Source organism: Dipodomys merriami, unplaced genomic scaffold (genome assembly GCF_024711535.1).
Source record: "Dipodomys merriami isolate MVZ:Mamm:240054 unplaced genomic scaffold, mDipMer1.0.p SCAF_3, whole genome shotgun sequence".
Lineage (NCBI taxonomy): Eukaryota > Metazoa > Chordata > Mammalia > Rodentia > Heteromyidae > Dipodomys > Dipodomys merriami.
The window spans coordinates 49,893,040-49,904,199 of record NW_027204492.1 but is presented as its reverse complement, the minus strand read 5'-3'; the positions used below and the strand labels follow the sequence as shown (position 1 = coordinate 49,904,199).

General features: G+C 40.9%; 1 protein-coding gene across 1 annotated transcript; it reads right to left on the bottom strand.

The window, feature by feature from the left end:
* Positions 1-544: 544 nt before the first annotated feature.
* LOC138839795 (DDB1- and CUL4-associated factor 12-like protein 2) lies at positions 545-1,930 on the bottom strand. The gene has a single exon (XM_070039341.1). The coding sequence runs from the start codon at positions 1,928-1,930 to the stop codon at positions 545-547; it is 1,386 nt and encodes a 461-aa protein (XP_069895442.1).
* Between the last annotated feature and the right edge of the window lie 9,230 nt (positions 1,931-11,160).

Sequence of the window (11,160 nt, the reverse complement as noted above, 5' to 3'; positions counted from 1 at the left end):
GTTTTGACAGTTTTAAGACAAGAAATTAAAAAATTAGGCACATATATCTCTTGCACTCTAGACTTGCTTACTTAAATGGTACTTTCCTATTTGAGACACTGCTTTTTACTTATTACTTCTGAGACATAAACTTTTCTGCTTGCAATGACTTCAAAATTTGATCCTCTGTATCTCAGTCTCCTAAGTGGTAAGGATTATAAGCATGAACACCTGGTAAGCATACTTTTCTTCTTTCTTTTCCCCAGAAGTTTCTTTTTTCTATTTAAGCACAGGGTATACAAAAACTTTAAAGCTTGAAGAAGACTGATTTCCAGATTACTTTTGAGTATTAAAATAAACACAAATCAATTCCTAACCGATTTAGGCAAATGGGAATCTTGATACAATCACAGGATTCTGGTACTTCTTTTTAGAGTACATCCCCCCCCCCGCCTTTTTATAAAGAATTAAATCCAATGAACAAGGATCTAGTACTTTCTCTCACTGCTTCGAAGTAGGCTGGTTAATTTGCCCTATTTCCACTTTGAGAAAGAAATCATTATCCTTAGCTCCAGAGGCCTGCGTAGTTCCCACGGACATCTGGATGGACTGGTCCCCCAGCTACAAAGAGCTTCATCTCAGGCCAGTTGTAGCAGTGTGTGTACACTGCGTTGGGATAGTACTCCAAATCACCAAAGAAGTCAACCCAGAGATCATCTTCGTTCACCCAGCCAGAGCCAGTCATCAGTTTCAGCTTCCTCCCTGCAGGGTCTATAGGTAGTTCTGGATTGTGTTCAGACATGTCTTCAAGGAACTTGCGGGTGCGGATGTCATACAGGAGTAGAGCACCGTGGCCCGTGCCCACGGTGACCAGGTTCTGATAGATACTCAATGAACGCACACCCATGCCACCGTCACGGGAACACAGCGGTGGAATTTTCTGCCGATGTTGGCGCACATCCAAGAAGGAGACATGAAACTGGGAACCCACTGCATACATGGACAGCTCGTCGCAGTAGGCCATACACACATTTTCTCGGCAGTAGGACAGCCTCATGGTCAACAGTCTGGAAAGGTTGTCCCCCACTTTCCAGAGATGGAAGCAGCCATCTAGGGATACAGCACCCAGCTCCCGGTTTGGGGCACTGAAAGCCATAGCTCGCACTTTGCAGGCACCAGGGCTGGAAGATCCCGTAGGGATAGCCTGCATTTCTTTTGGACGCATGTGGGCATACACTGGAAGGTCAGCATTCTCACTATGGGCAACGTCCATACCGGATGAGTCAGGATTCACGTGCCACATTGCCAAAGTGCCATCACGGGAGCCACTTATGGCCACCGTTTCATTTACCCAGATGATGGTGAAAATCCAGTCACTGTGGCCTTGGCGGTCACCCAGGCTCACAGGATCGAAGGTAGGAAGCTTATAAACAGCTAGGCTGTTGGGGTTTTCCCCACTGGTGGCCAGCAGTGTCTTGGAGGGATTCATCTCGATGGCATGTATGCCACTGGTGGGATAGGCACGTGCTGGGACAGGGATCATATCCCTCAGGAGCGGAATACGTGTCATTTGGCCTGACAGCACATCCACCACAAAGAGCGAATTGCACTTGGTGCCACACACCACCTGCCTGCCATTTAGCCACTGTGACGCGAACACCTTGTTGACGGTGCCCAGGCCCAGGTGGCGAACCCTGAACAGGTGTGGCAGCTTCAGCACAGCATAGTCGCACAGTTGCCTCTGAAAGCCAATAGCCTCTCTGTGGCCCCATGTGCCCAGCTCACGGCCCTTCAGGCCGTACACAAACGAATGGCGCTCAAGCGACCACTTCCGCCTCTTGGACACCAATGTGGCATCACCCTGGCCGACCTCCTGGTCCTGCACCAAAGAGGCGCCAGGCCCCTCATCCGGCGCCTTGCGCTTCTCTTTACCTGGTCTCAGGTGAGCCATGGCAAGCACCAGCAATCACAAACCAAGACACTGCTATGGACAGTGGAGGCCACGGGAGTGGCGGAGGGTAGGCTTCGTCCTGGAACACAGAGTTCAAAGCAGAGGCTGGGGCCACTGCCAAATGCCGCCACTGCTAAGATGGCGGGATAACAGGTGGCCAGAGGGGCGGGGCCTGGCTGTGGACGTTGGAGGTGGGGGCGTGGTCGTGTCCCAGTCTGGTCAGGTCACAGAGTGGCTGCGTCACATCACAAAGTGGCAAAGCTTAACCTCAACTTATCTGACCATTTCTGCTTGACTCATACATATACTAGATATTACAAATAAGGGAAACCATGGGACCTATGTTTCTTTGTGCCTGGCTTACTTCATTTAATACAATTTTTTCCAAGTCTTTCCATTTCCTAGCAAATGGGGCAATGTCATTCTTTGTGATGGAGGCATAGAATTCCATTGTGTATATATACGAGCTAAAAAAATAGAATGGAAGAAAAAATAAAATGGAAGAAAGCCCTTTTTTCTTAATGTAATGATTACTAGGCACATTTATTAAGAATTCCTTTGCAGTTTGAGTTTAAGGCTGTCCTTTATACTTTTGTCTGCTGAGCCACATACTTCTTGATTACAGTGTTATTTTTTCCTATAGAATTTCATTGATAAACAAAATATTTTTCAAATGTTTGATAGACCAATACATAAAAATAACACAAGTAATCAAAAACATTAATTTTATAAGTTGATTATCATTTTCCCAAGGGTCTCATCACCCGATGGCACAGACCTCTTCCCCCAAAGCTAGAAATCTAAGATGAATGTAATCAGGAGTCCATTGTTATAAAATCAGTGACTAAAAAGAATTGCCAACAACAAACATTATCTCCATTCTTTTTAAAATTTTTATTTTATTGTAAAGATGCTGTACAGAATGGTTACAGTTACATGAGTAAGGTAATGAGTACATTTCTTGTCGACAATTGTCACCCCTTCCTTTGTTATTCTCCCACTATCTCTTCCCTTCCCACTGAAACAAGGACACAAGATGACCCATTGCAACAAGACACTATATTGGAAATTAACTTTACAACTTTGAGGTGAAGGGAGTGGGTGAGTATCTTCATTCTTAACCAAACATAGGTTACCAAGCCTGGAATGCTTTCAGAACATTTGTTAGAGAGTCTGGCTTTATGTTAGCATTCAAGTTGAACTTTGGAAACTCCCTAGGTACCCTTAACCTAAGACACTATAAACAGAATGGTGGCCAGGGTGTTGCCCAAACCAGATTCTGAAGGGGAAAAAGGACACACCTCTCCCAAATTATTCTATAAACTTCAAAGAATTTTAGAGTTGATGCAAGTTTATAGAGGGGTCTGGCAGCTCTTCCAGGAGGGACCATTCCCACCTACAATGTTTCCTGTTTGCTAGGTGTCAATTTAATTTCATTATCTACAAAATCCTTTCTTAGAAAATGAAACCATGCATTCTGAGTGGATATCCTTACTTTGTTTTCCATCCATTACCTCTCATTACCAGACAGGGAGAGCAGGGTAGGGGATTTGGAAGAGAGAAAGGGTGTACTTTTTCCTGAACAATATTAGGATACGATTTACTCTCCTTCCCTATGAACTGTCCCAGAACTGCACCTTCACAGTCTCTACTTACTCATAGCTGTGTGCATCTCACATATCCATCCTTACCATATCCCACCTGGTGCCCCCAAACTGGCCTGTCAGGATGCCAGGAGGAAGAATCACCCAACTGGCATCCAGAGGTCAGGTGGTGCTTGAGGGCGTGACCTTCCCAGGGACCCAGGGAGCACAACCTGGCAGCATAGGAGAAGAAACATCACCATCTCTAATCCTGGACATGTCCCTGCAAAATGTAGTAGGCTCTTAGCTATGGAGATGCAACATCAAGTTCTGTTAAGGGAAGAAGTTTATTATGCTCGCACAGATTCTGTGAACTCAGGCCTGCTAAAATCGAGTGCTGAGCTAAAAAATACTCACTGTGCCATATATTTCCATAGTATTCACTGGATATCTTTCAATAATACAAACTTTTTGCGACATTACCTAAATGCTGCTTTCTTTGCCCACAAGGATTGGCCTCCCTGCCCTACTATGGCTTGAATTGAAGGCCTCAAACATTCTGGGTGGGTGTTCTACTATTTGGATAACTCCCTCAGGCATCTATTATCTATTCAATCAACTGTGAAAATTATAACTTCTGTGAAAAATTACTTCTATTACTCAAACTTCTCATTTATTTCAGAAAATTATGGGGAAAAAAACCCAAAGCTTTTAGCAGATCTTCTGAAAATCAAAGCCACTGCTCCAATAGCCTCCGTTAGTTGTGTTCACCAATCCCAATTATATCATCATCCATCCACAATCCTAATTAAACTGAAGCATGCAAATAGCCACCTTAAACCAGATTATAAATCCTCACATTGTCTGTCCCCACTAACAAAGCTATTTTATTCTGTCCAGGTGGATTTCTTCTATTCCACAATAAATATAAACTGAACTTGTTCTTACCAACAGGTGTCTTGGTTTTGGTACTTTTGAGGACCTGACATTTAGCAATGGTCTGTACTCTTTCTAATTTTCTTTAGCTCCCTTAAGGAACAATGTCAGATCATAACATTTCCATTTTACATCTAGAGAAACTAAGTTCAAGATAATGGATACCCAAATCAGAAACATGGAATTATGCAGGAGGAATAAACCAGAGGAGAAAAAACAAACGAAAGTCAAAAGAAATAACTGAGACCAGTACACTAAAAAGAAGAAATGAAAAAAAGAAAAACAAAACAACCACAAAAAACTCATTTACATATTGTGGGCATCATTTCGATTAGCATCCATTTTTTTAATTGTGAAAATATTGTACAGAAGGATTACAATTACATAGACAAGGTAATAAGTACATTTATGATCAGGCATTGTTGCCTTCTCCTTTGTTTCCCCATACCATCCCTTCCCCTCTCCACTCCCTGCCATACATCTCATTGTTGCAATGGGTCCACCTGTATCTCTATCTAAACAATTTGGTTTTTCCCTTCCCCTCCACAAATTATACCAACATCACATACAGTGAAAAAAGGGGCTATATGATGGGGGAGGGACATACAAAGCAACAAAGAAATCATCTTATTAATATGTTAGAAACAATCACAAGAAAGAAAAAACATTTGAATCCTTATCTTGGGATTCATTTTGCCTAAGATCAACTTATCTGATCATTTCTGCTTGTCTCAGACATATACTAAGGGAAACCATGCAAATAAGGGAAACCATGGGACCTATGTTTCTTTGGGCCTGGCTTACTTCACTTAATATATTTTTTCCAAGTCTTTCCATTTCCTAACAAATGGGGCAAGGTCATTCTTTCTGATGGAGGCATAGGATTCCAATGTGTATATATAACACATTTTCTTGATCCATTCATCTACTGAGGGGTATCTGGGTTGGTTCCATATCTTAGCTATGGTAAATAATGCTGCAGTAAACATAGTTGTGCTGGTAGCTACACGTTTTTCTCAGCAGCACATGGAACATTTTCCAAAATAGACCACATTTTAGGTCACAAAATAAACTTGTCCAAATTCAGAAACACTGAAGTTATACCTTGCATTCTCTCAGACTACAAGGGAATAAAATTAAAGCAAAACCAAAAGCCACCAAAGAAAGTCCTGTAACACATGGAGGCTGAACAACACACTGTTGAATCACCAGTGGGTCATGGAAGATATTAGAAAGAAAATTCAAATGTTCATGATATTCAACAAAAATAAACACACAAATTGCCAGCTCCTCTGGGACACAGCAAAGGCAGTACTCCGAGGCAAATTTATAGCTCTGAGTTCCTACATCAACAAATTGGAGAGATCTGAAACCTACAATTTGATGAGACATCTGAGCCACCTTGAAGAAGAGCAGCAAGATAAACCCCAATCCATTAGACAGAAAGAAAGAATTAAAATTAAATAAGAATTAAACGAATTAGAAACGAAAAAAAACATAGAAAGAATCAACAAGACAAAGAGTTAGCATCATTTTAGGTTGTCATATGTACATGCCTATTTTGCTATTGTGAACCTCTGGTAGGACTATCCTAGGCATATACTAATTATCACAAATGAGGGAAAGCATCTTTTTGTCTTGAATATCACTGATTTGGGAAAGGGAAGGAGACTAACAGAAATGGTGGGAGAAAAAGTGAGCAATGCAACAGTGATATTCATTAGGCACTATGTTGGAAATGAACTTTACAACTTGGGGGGGGGGAAGTGGAGTTAGAGGGCAGGAAAAGTGGAAGAAAACAGGGGAGGGGTAACACTGTTTAAAATGAACTGTACTCATTACCTCACTTATATAACTATAACCCTTTTGTATATCACCTTTACCAAAAAACAAACAAACAAAAATAACCTATGTTCAGGAATCTTCCAGAGCCAAGATCATGAGGAATAGAAGTAATTAGCAAAAGAATCTTCAAGCTCCTTGTCCAAGGGTTTTAAAATGGACCACAAAATGGAACGAATTGGAAAAAAATTATATTAAGTGATGTAAGCCTGACCCAAAGAAACATAGGCTGCATGGTTTCTTTCATGTGTAATATAAAATGTCTATGATATTCTCAGAAGAGGATCACAGTGACTCAATAGCTCTCTGATATGATCAAATAAAATGATGCTAATTGAAATGACCTCCAAGAAATGGAAGCAAGAATTTTTTTATTGTAGTTATGAAGTTATTTCTTTTGTCTTTCTATTAGTTTTTCCTTTGGTTTATTCCCTACTGTTACTGTTTTGGGGGGAAGGGAAGGAGAATTATCCAGGCTGTAGGTTTCATACGGTTTACAATTCTCCAATGTTCTTACCTCCACAAGAATTTTGAGGGCTGGGAAGGTAGCTCAGTGGTAGAGTGCTTGCCTTACATGCATGAGGCCCTGGGTTCAATTCCTCAGCACCACCTAACCAAAAAGAAAAAAGCCGGAAGTAGCACTGTGGCTTAAGTGGTAGAGCGCTAGCCTTGAGCTGAAGAGCTGAGGGACAGCACCCAGGCCCAGAGTTCAGGCCCCATGAACGGAATTTTGAAGAAAGATGCTCAGCAGCCTAGATAATTGGAATCTTCGGGGAAGAGATAAAATTTAGAGAGGAGAAAATGTTACACAATTCCTATTGTAGCTTATAAATTCTTCTTATTCTTCTCTTTCCACCATATTTTCAGCTGGCATTTCTTTCCCTGAATTTTTCTAATGACTTTTTCTTAGAAATCAAACAACAGTACTGCCTCTGTGGCTTATCTCTAATTAACCACCAGAAAACTGGAAGTGGTACTGTGACTCCAGTGGTAGAGTACTATCCTTGAGCTGAAGAGCTGAGGGACAGCACCCAGGCCCAGAGTTCAAGCCCCATGACCAACATAAAGCAAAAAGAAAAACAAGGCTAATATCCTAAAATGTGAAATCTTTGAATGTCACAATAAAAAGGCAAAAGCCTTTTTACACCTACAAACAATTAAAGCTCATGAATTTTTTTATTTATTTGTTTTTTTTTATTTTGAAAATACTGTACATAGGGGTTACAATTACATGGGCAAGATAATGAGTACATTATTTATCAAGCATTGTAGCCTCCTCTTTTGTTTCCCCTTCCCATCCCTTCCCTTCCCCCCCCCACCCAATTCTCCCTGCACCAAAGTTGTAAAGTTCATTTTTTGACATAACAACTTGTACATCGCATTGTTAAATTTCCCATCTTCTTTGCTCTTGAAGATAATTTACACCTAAGATGAAACAATAAACCTGCCAAAGGTTAAGAGGAGGCTTTTCTAGGCAAAGGGACACCAGGCTTTGATAACTCTGTGAGAGTAGTTGTTGAATGAGGGCATATGCTTTAGTACAGAAAGAGGAGAGGCCAAGAGCCTTTGAAGGGTTATATCTTGAAGTCTAACAGTTATGAATCTTGATGGTTATTTGCTTGATGTTGCATCCCCATCAAGCCCTAAAAAAGCATCTATTGACATGAAGAGGCTCAACCAGGCTGGCAAATATTGGCACTTAACCATATCCAATTTGTGATCAGGAAATTTCAGGCCTGGCAACAATTTTTGATTGCTTAAACCTTGGTTATCTGGATTGTATAAGGGCACCTCAAGACATCTCCCTGTAAATGTGAGCAAAACTCCAATCCTGACACTTTATGAAGCTAATCTTCTCTTTGCATTTTTCTTGTTCCTTCCTGATCACACCTGAATTTAACAAAGCCCTAGCAAATTGGAACCAAATTCATCTATTCATTACTAAGTTGCCTTTAATTTGCATCTTCACAAGGATCAATCTATGTCTGTTAGAAGACATGCCATATTTTTTTATTGCAAAGGTGATGTACAGGGGGATTACAGTTACAAAATTCATGTAATGAGTACTTTTTTTGAACAATGTCACCCTCTCCCTCATTTTCCCAGTTTGTTCCTTCCCAAACCCCTTGTTCCCCAGCTTGTAAAGTTCATTTCCAACATAGTGTCTATTATTACTGCTGAATTAGTTTACCCTTTCTCCCACAGTTTCCATGCTTCCCCTTCCCCTCCCCAAATCAGATAAACATACATACAAGACAAAGGATACAAAAATAAAAAATAGCAACCAACAGACAAAAAATAATTGAAAATACACGAACAGTGAAATAAAAGAACATATATTTACATTTCTTGGAGTTCATTTCTATAAGAGATATATTTCTTAAGGCTTAGAAAGGCCACCAACATGGGACCACCAAGGAATCCCCATCTCAAGCCATCCTTCCCAACCAGGATGACCCCTTGCCCTATTACCTAGAGAGCCTGCTTGTCTGAGCAGTTATCTCTGACCCCTACTTCTTCTCCACCATTACAACTATACCCTCTGCTATTTCTCCAGTTCTTGACCCTTCACAACTTCCTCTATCACACCTATGGACAAGAAATCAATGAAATATAACTATACATTTCCTGAAACACTTTAATAATGCAAGAAGCTGCAAGAAGGGGATTTGTATGGGCCGGGTGGAGGGGTGGGAGGAGTTTTGGAAGAAGGAACTGTGGTTCAGGCCTGACAAAACCCAGTACCAGATAAGAGCAGCTAGCATTGGGCAGAGGCAATTTGGGAGATTGTGGTATTCCCCAAATACTTGCTGAGCAGTGAGTTGCTGTGCAAGGCTCTGTCGCGGGCTTTAGGGGTAATGCTCCTCCAGCTGCTGTGTTGAGTTTCGTGGTCTGCTATGTCAAACAAGGTGCAAGTCATGTAACTTCAGAACAGCTGCCAAGTAGACAGAGGCACTAGAAACCAGATGCAGAGAACATTCACTCTCTTGCCGATGATGCTTCACAGAAAAAAATGATATCTGCTGCTGTGGTGGGGAAGTGGGCCCGCATACTGGAAATGAGAGGTTTATCCAGCTTTTCTCTGCTGCCTGTTGGACATGCTGTGAATAGGTGGGACATCTCCCTCCAAGTGGCTCAAGTGGTTCCACTGTGCCTGCCTGGATGTTGGTGAAGGCTGGCTGGTCCAGTAATGGCTCTGGCTTTGTGTATTCCTGAGCATTCTAGTGACCACCGGTCAGCCCCTCATTGGTCAGTGTCAGGCTTCTTAGCACGTGCTCAGCTGATGTCACAGGTAGAATTCCACTGTGGGAGCTGCTATTAATCCAGCTAGGGTTGTCTGAATCCTCTTGGCAAACAGAACTCTGTCACTTTCTACAGTGCCCAGAGCATCCTGGGAAAGAAAAACAGATTGAGGGAGGATGGGCCTGGTTCTGTAGTATTAGGTAAGTTCAGCAGGCCTTGAGATTTTCTGTCTAAAAATATGATCAACCCCCAAAACTAACCTATATCCATGAATCAGTCCATCCCTGCAATCCATCACCCACTACACACACACACACACATACACACACACACACACACCCCACAGGCACACACTAGTTTCATTTCTATTTCTACCTTGGAGGATTGGCTGTCCCAGTGATGTTCTACAGATGGAATCATACAGGAAATTTTGTACTTTTGTTAAAAGGGATAACATTAATCAAGATGTATTGTATCCATAAACTGCTTCATTGAATAGCTCCTATTTAAAGATATTAAAATATTTAATAAGAGTATAAATTGATGTTTTCTGATCACCATCAGTACAAACTAATAATGATCCAACCTTTATTTCACAAATGTAGCAAGACCCCTCCAAAGCCCTGGCATAAAAATATCTATTTAAACAACTTACTGCCATTCCCAAGAGCTCAGTTGAAGGTTAAAAAAGTAATCTCTAATCCAAAATGACACTGAACAGAAATGCTTAGGAATCTTGGAAATGTAATTGAAATTATTTCTGATCAACTTAGTACAATTTAGGGCTGCATCTCAACTGTCACTTTCTTTAAGCACATCTGAAATGCTACATAGGCAATGTTTTCTAATCTTTGATCTGTGCAATTCCAATGTACAAAGCATCATAAAGTACATAATAAAATCAGAACCCCTTCTGGGAGACTGTAAAAAGCTATGGAATTCAAGTACTTCCAATTCTGGCTAATGACAGTTCAATTCTTCTATAGAATGGCCATACACATAACACAGTTGAGTGATCCTTCTTCACATCACCATTTCCTAAGTGGAATGTTACCTATACCAGGTATTTGTATACTTCCACAGTTGCAAAAGTGTTGTGCATTTCCTCTTGGACACACATCACTAAAATTAATCCTTTAACTCTCAACCTCAATTATAACATTTATGTTACCTAGATCCAAGGATTTGCTGGACTTATCATTCCTGTCAGCCATTGGAAGGTTTGAAGTTTATCTTCAAACAAGATTATCTTGTATCTTCAATACAAGATTATCTTGTATTAAAGGTGTGATGTAGCCTGGTTTGTTTAACATTTGTTATACTATTTATATTTTTCAGGTTCTTATAAAATCCTCTGCTGGGTAATGCTTTGGTAATTTCTCTCATCTATACTTACTCTTTTCAGTTTTCTCAATTATAGGTAGCACTCTTAGTTTAGTTTGGTAATTATTTGTGGATTTAAGTTCTTATCTAAGCCAGACTACTGCTGTGATTTCTTGTACCTTTTTCCTTTACTAGAGTTGAAATCCATTCATTTCAGTATTGGGCTCAGCATTAGGCCAGGAAGGTTTATGAAAGTGGTTATAGATTTGTGGTGTGTCAGGTCAGGATGTTTTTATCCCACAT

Bases quoted from the DNA above. Each gene is read 5' to 3' on its own strand.
- LOC138839795 (XM_070039341.1), bottom strand. From the start codon at position 1,930: ATGGCTCACCTGAGACCAGGTAAAGAGAAGCGCAAGGCGCCGGATGAG.